General features: G+C 35.3%; 1 protein-coding gene across 3 annotated transcripts in view; it reads right to left on the reverse strand.

Annotated features, from left to right (window-relative positions):
• The window catches only part of SMARCAD1 (SWI/SNF-related, matrix-associated actin-dependent regulator of chromatin, subfamily a, containing DEAD/H box 1), a 95916-nt gene that overhangs the window by 11604 nt on the left and 71856 nt on the right, over positions 1 to 12456 (reverse strand). For all 3 annotated transcript variants that reach the window (XM_004703265.4, XM_045284206.1, XM_045284205.1), the window contains 9 exons: positions 10886 to 10985; positions 10143 to 10202; positions 9964 to 10039; positions 8554 to 8689; positions 7039 to 7176; positions 2341 to 2436; positions 2137 to 2254; positions 1826 to 1947; positions 232 to 420 (listed from right to left, as the gene is read on the reverse strand). In XM_004703265.4, the coding sequence (XP_004703322.1) occupies positions 232 to 420; positions 1826 to 1947; positions 2137 to 2254; positions 2341 to 2436; positions 7039 to 7176; positions 8554 to 8689; positions 9964 to 10039; positions 10143 to 10202; positions 10886 to 10985 (1035 nt within the window). The remainder of the gene's footprint in view (positions 1 to 231; positions 421 to 1825; positions 1948 to 2136; positions 2255 to 2340; positions 2437 to 7038; positions 7177 to 8553; positions 8690 to 9963; positions 10040 to 10142; positions 10203 to 10885; positions 10986 to 12456) is intronic.

Genomic DNA, 12456 nt, shown 5'->3' on the forward strand with positions numbered 1-12456 from the left:
GAGAAACGATGTACAAATGCGCTTTACACAATTGATGTGTGTATGGATTGGGATAACAGTTGTATGAGCCCCTAATAAAATGTTAAAAAAGAGAAAAAATAAAATTAAAAATAAATAAATGAATAAACAAGCATGAATCAGGAAAAAAAAATGTCCTTTGCTTCTAAAATAATTCATAAAGAAATGAACTATTTGGTAAAATATAAAGAGAGTACCAATCTACTTTAATACCTTCTGCTTCAATTCAGACAAGATGCATCCTAAAACTCGGAATTTTCCAGAATCTAAAATTAAATCCATGTCTAGCTGAAAGTTATTAATGTGTCGATACTGTTTACAAAGTACATGTAGCTCAAAGTCTGTCATAACTTCCATATCTTCAAAGATCAGGTCAGGGTTAGCCTCACAATGCGTAGGTTCCTAAAAATAAATAAAATTACTTTAAAATAAAAAAAAAGTCAAGCTATAATGAGCTCAATTACATGCAAAATAGCTATATCAGAGAATATTTTAGTGTAAAAATTTTAGTCAAGGAAATTAACTATTTACTTTTCCTTCTATATAAAACATAATAAATCCCTATCTTTTGAGGTAACATACAGAAATATTTATAGCTAAAATACTACTACACCTAGAAATTAGATTAAAATATAATCTGGGGAGAAGGGTGGGGTTATAAATTAAATAGCAGTTGTATCAAATAGTAACTGTTTAAACTAGATGAAGGGTGCATGGGCAGAGGGGCTCATTTTAGAATTCTACTATTGATTACATGTTTGAAATTTCATGAATCCATAAAATAATTTTTTATGGTTATTTGACCTCAGCGATCAGGATAAATAAGGAAGAAGAATGAGATAAACGGTAATGTCTCAAACTATGAAAACAAAGTATAATAAAGAATATTTGTGATGTAAAAAAGGGACAATTGGCCATTTTCCAATTGCGTCCTGACATTGCACGTTTTTTCCTTATCATCTTCAAAGAAAGTATACTAGAAGATATAAAATCACAGGAAAATAGGGAAACATTTCCTGAGTTATCAAAATGTAAACACTGATGGTTATCAAAGAGAGAACCACCTGGCTCCAGACTGGGGAGACAGAGGAGTCATCACCTGAGCAACCGCTGTGATGGGAGAATTCACATATGCAAAGCATCAGGGGTATGGATACAAGGCAAAACCTTAATTGGACTAAAAAATAAGGAGAAAATTTAAGAGATGTGTGAAAAGATAGAGAGGGAGGAACGGACTTCATTTTTGCCTTAAAAACCACTGCACCAAGTTGATTCTAATGCACAGCAACCCTATAGAGCTGCCAGCGTTTTAAATGTATGGAAGTAGACTGCTTCAATCTTCTCCATTGGTGCTGTTGATGGGTTTAAATGGCTGACTTTCTGATTAGTACCCCCCTGTGTAACCTGCTGCCTACTTATGCCTCAGAACTTAAGAGTATAAAGAATGTGCGTTCTGGCAGCCTATTTCACGTACTGGCAAAGTTCTTCTGTAAAGGGTCATAAACAAACATTTTAGGTTTGGTTGACTGTATAGTCATTCTTAAAACTATTCCAGTCGACATTGTAGGAGGACAAACAGTTACAGACTATATAAAGAATACATATAAAAAATAATTGTGGGTGTATTTACCTGAGGTGAAAGTTTGCAGTTAGGTTCTTGCTTGCTTGTTCTCCCACATTTTTAAAAACTTTGCTTTAAATATGTTGTTAAAGGATTAATAAGTCCATTAAAGCCCCGCCATCTCATTTTTACCCTAAAAATTTTACCTTCAAGCTGTTGAATGCTAACATAATATAAAATACCTACCTTTAGCATAAGCTGAGACATTTCCTTGAGTTTTTCTGCTGTGAAATACTGGCGGTGCAATAAAGGATGATTGGCCATTTTTCTCAGTTGCATCATGACATTGCACATTTCTGTGTTTTTTTCTGTGATTCAAAGAAGAAACATTTAAAAAATAACCAAGCTGTTGTTTTCTATATTATATTCATACTAAAATGTTTTAAACATATCAAATTCTAATTATTTTTATTTTTCAAATGAGCAAATCTCACTGTCTTCTAACCAAATACAGATAGGGATTTTTTCCACACGAAATTCTAGAAATCATATCATACCTAGATTATTGATAGATTTCTTCAATCTGTTGAAAAGACCCAGATAGAGCTGTTCCTGCTTCTCTGACATTGCACACAATTCAATTTGATCTTTTTTGGGAGGTAGCTGCTTCAGAACCTGAGAAAAGAAAACAGTTTTAGATTATAATTCTAAAAAGAGAAAAACAACAAAAGATTACAACCAAAACCGCAAATAAAATTTACCTCTTCTTTTACTCTTCTGAGAATAAATGGCTTTATGATTTGTTTTGCGTGTGCTATTCTCTCCTTTTCATATATACTTTGCTCATCTGCTGATTTCTAAGAAAAAATAAAGCATACTTTATACAAAGTATTCAGTTAAGCTACGTTAATAACAGTAGTATATGAGATGCAAATGCCCCTGACAAGAATTTATTTCCCACAGAAACTTAATTCATTCTCGATGGAATTTCACACTTAAATTTTAGGCTATCATTATTTTTCTTTCAGTGAAACTGTACAGTAAAATACTGACCAATTCAGCGACTTCTACGTGTGAAATTCAGTAACATGGGTTAACAGTTTTTATCTTGTGCAACCATTATCTTGATCGTTTTCTAGGTTATTCCATTGTCCCATCACTAACAATCATTTTCTATGTTTGCTAACCTCAGAGAAGCAAGATCTAACAGTATTTGTCCTTCTACACCTGATTTCATTCAAAATGCTTTAATATTCATTCATGTTGAAACCTGAATGTGGACTTCATTGTGCTTTATGGCTGAGTAATATATGGCTGAATAATATTCTATTGTGCATATATATCACTTTTTGTTTCTGCATTCATCTGGTGACAGGCATTTCAGTTGTGTCCACCTTTTGATTATTGTGAAAAGTGCTACAATGAAAGTTTCTGCTTTCTTTTCAGTATATATCTAGGTTTGGGATTACTGTATCATCTAGTAGTCTTATGGTTAATTCCGTCAGGAACCACCAAACTGTTTGCTATAATGATTACACTATATTACATTATTACCAGTAGAGGATGAAGGTTCTAATTTCATCACATCCTCAGCAAAATGGTTTCCCACTTTCTTGATCACTGTTATTCTAAATGGGTGGGTGAAGTGTTATCTCATTGCTGTTTTGATTTGCATTTCCCTAATTGCTAATGACACAGAGCATTTTTACAGATGATTGTTGGCCATTTGAATATCTCCTTTGGTAGTATGTCTGTTAAGACCATTTCCTATGTTTTGACTGAGAGTTTATCTTTTTGTCAAGTTGCAGACATTTGCTTTTTTTTTTTTTTTTAATATAAATTGAGAGTGAGTCAGGATTCCAGTTCATATACTGCCTGGATTTATTTTAATTAAAACATATTAAACATATGTCTGTGGTAAGTGGTTACCTGCAGACAGGTGATCTCTATAATATATTTATCAGTCTCATTGGTGTGCCAAGATTAACAGTGACTTTCAATGGGATCTGTTTTACACTCACTTTGGTGGCACATGTCAAAGGGATCTGCTTGGACAATTAAATTCAAGGTAAAAAGGTCAACTCACAAAGTATTTGGGGATCAGAAAGTAGTCCCTTTGTTTTGGGACACAAAGGGGGATCCTGGTAGATTTTCTTGAAAGGCACAAGACAATCACAGGAGCTTATGAAGAATGTTTCAGAAAACCGAACACTACATTTCCAAGAAAAAGGCCAGGTAAGTTGTGTCAAATTTTTTCACTTTCACACCAATGTGCTTGCTCATTCTTTGAGGGTAGGCAGAGGCTGACCTAAGAGAATTTTACTAAGAAACTTTACCTCATCCACCCTATAACCCTAATCTTGCCCCTTCATATTTTTGTGGTTGTTGCCCAAAGTCAATGAACATTTAAAGTGAAAATACTGTGAGCCCTCTGAGATTGATGCGATGTAAAGGAAAGACAGAATCGCTCCTTAGGGAAAGGTTAGAGCTGAAAACACTGCCTTCTGAAAGGCACCTAACGAAGGACATGCTGAGAAACAAGTTTGACATCTTGACCCATGTGTTTCAGAAGGGGTTCTAGGTTTCTGAGCAATACCTTTTGACTTACACTCTTATTTTACATAATTGTCCCTGATCAGATTTTATTTCCCAAATAATTTCTCTCAATCTGTAGCTTGTGCCTTCCTTTGATGGTAAAATTCTTTGATGAACAAAAGTTTTTATTGTCTTATTATAATCTAGTTCTTGAAGCTATATCTGTACTTTGATGTTTCATGACATATTACTGTTATCTACTGCTGTAATGTAGCAGGTGGTGCTCAGGAGTCACTCACTACTAAGAGTTTTTAATGGTTCATAAAAATATGTAGAAATATTTTATTTGTTTGTGGAATATAACCCCAAAGAAGGCTAGTGTTGGTGATATAAACAATATGGAGATGGTCCTTACTCAGAAACTGGTAGTTCCAGACAATTAGAAAATGGAATTTACTTTAACTATAAAGGAGTTTGCTAAATATTATGAGCTAAAATTAGAAAAGGCGGTTTGTAAACTGTGCTGGGCCATATGTCGAAAGCGGTTTATCTAATGGGAAGGAAAGCACGAATGAAACAGGAAAAGGCCAATAATTTGCAGAAGAGCATCTGGAAACTCATGCAAAAGACATGCTTAGGGGTGAAACTCATGCAAAAGACATGCTTAGGGGTGAGTCAGGCATACACGCTGCTGCTTTGAGCAGATTTGGGAGTTCCTAAAAATTACACGATAACTTTTTTTGAAAGCAATTAAAAGGGGTGGGGGAGACAAACTTTCCTTCCAAATAGTGTTTTTTTTCATGTAATTTTCAGAAATGGGTACTTTTTTTATTAATGGACTTAAAAAAAAATCATTTTATTGGGGGCTCAAGCAGGTCTTTATCACAATACATACATATATCCATTGTGTTAAGGACATTTGTATATTTGTTGCCATCATTTTCAAAACATTTTCTTTCTACTTGAGCCCTTGGTATCAGCACACTTTTTCTCCTCTCTCCCCTACCCTCCTCCTTCCCTCACGAACCCTTGATAATTTATAAACTATTATTTGTTCATGTCTTACACTGATGATTGGACATTTGCTATAAACCATAATACATAGTTTGGATTATTTCTGGATATTCTCACTTTCTCCAGGCCTGTATTTTGTTCATTAAGAAAGAATACTAGCTTACCAGCCATGCTGTAATAAAGAAGACAAAATCAAACTTCCCTCATAAACAATTATGACTGAACTTCTTGCCAATTTTAAATGAAAGTTGCACTATTCAGAAATTTCAAGATACTGAAAAGTAAAACATTTTAACAGTGATTATGGAAGCCATCAATTATTTTTCCAAATTATATTTTCTCCAAAGGGGTGCATAAACAAATGTGGTAAAGAAAGTAGATGATGCCCAGCTATTAAAAGATATAGAGTCTGAGGTCTTAAAGGTTTGTAATTAAACAAGCAGCTACCCAGCAGTGAGACAACAAGCCCACATGGAAAAAGCACACCAGGCAGTGCGATCATGAGGTGTCATTGGGTCCAGGTAACAGGCATCAGATGATTCATAACAAACAACAAACAAACAAAAACACACTGTTGAGAACGAGGGGGGTCGGAGCAGAGACCCACAGCCCATCTGCATACAACGGAATATCCCCCCAAGGAGGGGTCACAGGGAAGGGATGAGTCAACCAGGGTTCAGTGGAGCACTGATGGATCACACAATATTCCTCTGTTCCTTGAGGCATTCTCATCCCCCACTGTCATGACCCCAGTGCTGCTTCCCACTCCGGACTGAACTAGAGTCATGTCCACAGTGTAAGAGATAAAGCTCACAACACATGAAATTCAGGAATAGGAATGGGAATAGCGACACCAAAAGGAGAGGAGGGAAGAAGGGGGAAACTGATCACAATGAGTGGAACATAACCACACACACCCGCCTCCGGGTGGAAGAACAAGAGAAACCAAGAGGGAAGGGAGACAGTGGTCAGTGTGAGACATGGAAATAATATTAATTTTGGAGGAGCCAGTCAGGGTGCAGTAAAGCACCGATGAAACATACAACTTTCGTCTAATTCCGTGATACCCCCCACCCCCATCATGACCCCAATTCTACCTTGCAAATCTGGCTAGACCAGAGCATTGACAGATCAGAGCTGGAAACACGGGGAATCCAGGACAGATAAACCCCTCAGGACCAATAATGAGAGTAGAGATACCAGGAGGGTAAGGGGAACGTGGGGGAGAAAGAGGGAACTGATCACAATGATCTACATATAACCCCCTCCCTGTGGGATGGACAACAGAAAAGTGGGTGAAGGGAGACATCAGAGAGTGTAAGACATGACAAAATAATAATAATCATTTATAAATTATCAAGGGTAAGGGAGGGAGGGAAAGTGCGGGAAGGAGGGAGAGGAAAAATGGGTTGATACCAAGGGCTCAAGTAGAAAGCAAATGTTTTGAGAATGATGATGGCAACAAATGTACAAATGTGCTTGACACAATGGATTGTGGTAAGAGTTCTACAAATCCCAATAAAATGATTTAAAAGAAAGAAAAAATATTAATTTATAATCTAGCAAGGGGTCATGCCAGATCGTGGCAAGGGGGCGCTGGGGTAGGGGTGAGGACTGATACCAAGGGCTAAATAGAAAATGTCTACATAAGGTTGGCAAAATGTGTACAAATTATGTGTACAAATTGATATATGGATTTTAATAAGTGTTAGAAGAGCTCCCAATAAAATGATCTTTTGATTTTAAAAAATTACATTTTGTCCAACTTTCCAACTCACTCAAGTATAAAAATATGAATTAGTTAAATTGACTTTATATAAGAGTATGTAAACCATAAAAAAATAAGACCAATACAATAATGGTTCATATAAAAACAAAGTACATTTTGAAGAAAATATATGTTTGCTTACTGTCTTAGAAGAAAACATTCTTCGTATTTCACTGGTGCTGCTACTGAACATGTGTGGCATAACGAAATTCAACAGAGACATGAGTTCTAACAAATTATTCTGTACAGGTGTGCCTGTGAGCAGCAAACGGTTGTTTGCCTGTAAATGAAGGTAAAATTTAGATGAGCTTAAAAAAGAAAGCAAAAGTCACTTTTGTGTTTAAACTCCCCATAAAAATAAATTACTAATTAACTTTTTAGTGATAAAAGGTTAGTAGTAAAAGTTTCAACAATTAGCATCTATGATTTACTGTACTTTAGAAACAATGTGCAAAACTACTGATTTCATTTTACAAGTAGTTAACTTGTATTTCAATATCACTTTTACATGTAATCAAAGAATATCTGATATTTATTAAGGTTTTCATATGAACTAGTGATTGACAAACAATGGTTCAGGAGGTAAGAGAGGATTTACATTTAGAACAGTTGTTAAAATGTGTGTGTGCACATCTACAAGGGGGTACCCAAAAAAACCGAAATTGCGTGGGGTGGAGCTTTTGTAATATGCATTTTCCCCACTATGCAAGCATCAAACAACTCTCTCTGAGTTAGTGTACCCAGGGGCATTGCCTGGGTTCTCTCTAGTCACAATGAATTTTTTCGTAAAAAAAATTTCACTGGAACCTCGTTTTTTTAGAATAGTGTGCCGTTGCGAATTTTCTTTCCTGCTTGGGAAAATGCAGCAGAAACTGTTGTGATGTTGAACACAGCTTACAAAGAATGCACTATGGGATAAACTCAAGTGTACGAGTGGTTTTCTCGGTTCAAAAAAGTTAAATGTCAATTGATGACAAACTTCGTTTTGGATGTCTGTCAAGTTCCTGAATGGAGGAAAATGTCGAAAAGTAGTATAATTGGAATTTCTTCCACCAGGTCAGACTTGTTAATCAAGGCTTCTGTTTAGATGTTCTGAAAAGATTACATAACAGTGTGCAACAAAAAAGGCCTGGATTTGTGGCAAACGGGGAACTGGTTTTGCCATCACACAGCCATCTCAGTGTGTCAATTTTTGGCAAAAAACATCATGCCTCTCTTGCCCCATGCACCTTACTCACCTGACCTTGCTCTGTGAGACTTGTTTTTGTTTCCTTGAATGAAGCGACATAAAAGGACAGTAATTTGTAGATGTAGAAGAGGTGAAGAAAAAAATGAGGAAGTTTCTATCAGCCATCTAAACAGATGAGTTTGAAAAATGTTTCCAAGAATGGAATTGCAGCCTTGACAAATCAATTACGTGTAATGGAGAGTACTTTGAAGGTGATAAGGTTTTGTAAAAAAAATTTTAAATACACAGTTGGGTGGTGGGGAGTGGATTTGGTTTTTATGGGGTACCCCCCTCCTATGATTGAGTCAGTATGACCTACAAAATGTTAAGTACATGTTTATGGGCTCTTTATATAAAGTTTGCTAAGCTCTGATATAGAATCATATAAATAGTTGATAATTCGGACAGAAATTAAAAACATGCTCTTACATTAATTGTCATAAGGTGCTGGTAGCGGATTGAGCCCATGTTTTTCAGCATATGGCCCTCATCAAAAATTGCATAATTGAGTTTCAGCCGTCGAAAGAGACTACGGTCATCGGAACTGCTGATTGCACAGTTATACCTATCGTCAAAGAAAAACAAAATCTCTATAAACTTACTCTTTCAAGTGTTGAGAATAGTAAGATTGAATGGTTTCTTTTCACAATCATTTTTGTTTATTAATTTCTACTAGCCAGTATCTAAAGAGTGGTACTAGACACAGTAGGTGCTCATGTAATTACTAATATACATGTAACCAAGTAATGAACCAGTAAATTGAAACTAATATAAAATTGAAATATTACAACCCAAGAAGATTAATGTCTATATACTCAAGAAAAGGACAACTTGATATACAATCTGCTATTACACAGTTGAAGGAGCCTTGGGGGCACTGTGGTTTAAGTTTTGGGCTGCTACCTCTAAGGTTGACAGTTCATACACACTAGCCGTGCCACAGGGCAAAGAGAAGGCTGCCTGCTCTCAAAGATTTAGTCTCAAATAAATTAAAAAAAAAAAAAGATTTAGAGTCAGAACCCCTACAAAGGGTTGCTACAAATTAGAATTGACACGATGCCAACAGGTTTGGTTTTATCACACGATTTGTTTCATGAATCATTGTATTTTAAGAAACTGGGGGTAAAAAGACAAAGAGTTAAGAAATATTTGTTACATTATACAACTGCATCAAACTAGAGCAGACAGAGCATTATGTTCTCTGCCAGATATTTATACAAAATAATAAAGTTATCTTATTCAGTGTTGTATTTTTCAGCCCTCTGTCCTAACTCAAATTTTTCTCCGGGAGAATACAATTTAATATATTTCTAATAAGTATTTTCAGGTTATAAATATGATAAATCATGTTGTGAGAGTATCTTATAGTTTACTTTTACTGAGAAAACATTAAAAGTCTGAACTTTCAATCAAGTGGGCAGAAATTTCGTATCAATGCCAATGAACTGAGGCACTAGTACACCTTTTATCTAGGCTGTACAGTGAACTAAAAATAAGCTTTAACCTCAAACGCCATGTCATTGAGTAGATTCTGAGTCATAGCTACCCTATAGGACAGAGTGGAACTGCTCCTGTGCGTTTCTGAGGCTGTATATCGTCACCAGAGGAGGAAACTTTATCTTTCTTCCTCAGAGCACCTGGTAGATTGAAACTGCTCATCTGGAAATTAGCATGCTAATCCACAACCCGTTACACCATCACGGCTTCTCTACGTAACTCATTCCATTTCTTGTGCTGTACAAGTCATGTTAACAACTTTCTTAATATTACTATTATATACACTTGTTTAATTGGGAGGCAACACACATTTTATTTTCCATTAAAAGAATTAATACTTACGTGGTCACAATTACATTATACTCTTCATATCGACTATGAATATTGTATCTAATTTGTTTACGTTCTTCTTGAGAGCCTAGAATTTGAATATAGACATAATGGTGTATTTACTGTCTTTTGCTGTGTTTTAGGGTTTTAAAGACACTTCCATGATTAAAAGCAATTAGACATATTCTTACCATAGTAACAAAGCACGTTTAAAGTGGAGCACCAAAGATTAACTTCCCTTAACCAGTTATCTATGAAACAAGAGATATATTATTTGCATTTAATAGCGTATGTGCGGATTAACATAAATAAGCTCTACTTATAAAAATTTTTTTTCGAGGATAAAATAGCATAGGATGATTTTTATCACAGGCCCTGCTCATAATCTATTTATTACTCATGAATAAAATAACTTCTGAGGTTCTGAGGGGGTATCCAAATGAACAGCAGAGAATCAACCTTTATATCTAACCTATTTATTAATTCAAAACAATGTTTTTTCCTCTTAGATTCATAGGTACACTCTTACTCTATCTTCCAAATTCAATCAACTAAAAATGAATGAAAAAGCAAACGAAGCAGGGATTAATTACATACTTTCTGACTCAATAAATGTTTATTAATTTTAAAAGTTCCTTTCTCTTAGTTATTTAGCAATCACTTTAAGGTATTAAGAATATAAAAATACATTGTTATTACTCTTGATCTATAATAATGGAATAGTAAATCAAGATTTGATTTCTTTTAAAAATTGACAATACAATCAAATATACATATATACTCATACACAAAGTGTGTGTGTGTGTGAGGGGGGGCGGGTAGTATAAAGATACCACAGAAATTAATGCCCAGCTCCACAATTATACTTAAGAAACTGTACACCCAGCATTTTTCTTCTATCAACTCAAACATGGTTTACTTTGGCATTACAAACCTATAGTTGATGCTGGAACAACGATCAAATGTGGACCTTTGTTACCCTCCTGATAAAGGTATGCCAGGAATGCAATAGCTTGAATAGTTTTTCCTAGACCCTAAAATAAAGAGTTTAAAAGACAATATATGAAAATAAACAAGAAACAAAGAAATACTGGAAATGCAAAGGAAAAAGAAAAATGCCCGTATTTTATTCCACATAGTACAAAACTGTAAGATAATTTCTATTTTATTTTTAATTATAGATTAAAAAGAATCTTAACTCATGAATTGATGCCACATCATACTTTAATGAGCAGGATAGAACTTAGTTACTAATATGTTACACACATTAATAATGGAGACCTTTCTGTATTATATGACAAGGATATAATTTTGGTTATTGTTTATATTTAGTAAAAACTAAACTTACTGCCAATGAGTCAACTCTGACTCACAGAAACCTTGTAAGACAAAGTAGAGCTGCTCCTGTAGCTCTGAGACTGTAACTCGTTACAGGAGTAGAAAATTTCAACTGTCTCTCTCATTGCTGCTGGTAGTTTTGAACTGCTGACTTAGTGGTTAGCAGCTCAACGTGGAGTCCCATTGAAGAAAATATTCCCGTGATGTTTGTTGTTAGATGGCCTCCCCCATTTAGAACAAAACAAAGTAGGCCAGTTGAAGTCATCCTCACACCACTGTGGTTCTTGAGGCTATAGTCATATTCACCGGGTGAATTTATCTGATGCAAGGTTTTCCTCTTTTCTGCCCATCTTTTGCTTTACCAAGCACAACATATGTCCTTCTCCATGAACTGGACCTACTGGATAACATGCCCAAGTATGAGCACTCTGGCTGTACTTCCAATAAAAAACTGTCCATTCTTTTGGCAGTGATATATTTAATATACTTTGCCAACACCACCATCATCATCAGAAAGTCTTGTCACAAAATTCGTTTTACTTAGATCCACAATCACTGCCCATGGAGACAGCTGTCAGGAATTAAATGCCAAGTCCAGTTAAAGGATTTCTGGTTTATGTTCAAGTGTAATCTACACTGAAGGATGCAGCCTTTGATTTTCATCAGTATGTGCTTCAAGTCCTCTTCACTTTTAGCAAGGTTAGGTCATTTGTACATTACGGGTTGTTAACGTCCTCCTTGAATTCTGAAGTTACATTCTTCTTCATATAGTCCAGTTTCTTGGATTATTTGCTCAACATACAGACTTGAGTAAATATAGAGAAGGGATACAATACTGACACACATTTCCCTGATTTTAAAACATGCAGTATCTCCTTGTTCTGTTTGAACCACTGTCTCAATCTATGTACAGGTTCCTCGTAGGCACAATTAAGTGTTCTATAATTCCAATTGTTTGCAATGTTTGTTCATAATTTGTTGTGCTCCACAAAGTTGAATGCCAAGGAACATGTTTACTTGTGTATTGTTGATTATACAAAGGCATTCAACTTTGTGGAGCATAAGATCCATCTGACATCAGAAATGATGGCATTGCCGAGTAGATTGCCTTTTTTCCACATCCTCTTCTGAATTTGGCTTAAATTTCTAGTGGTTCTCTACTGATGT

The sequence above is a fragment of the Echinops telfairi genome, unplaced genomic scaffold, assembly GCF_000313985.2.
Source record: "Echinops telfairi isolate 266 unplaced genomic scaffold, ASM31398v2 ScPeMD7_7468;HRSCAF=8506_0, whole genome shotgun sequence".
Classification (NCBI taxonomy): domain Eukaryota; kingdom Metazoa; phylum Chordata; class Mammalia; order Afrosoricida; family Tenrecidae; genus Echinops; species Echinops telfairi.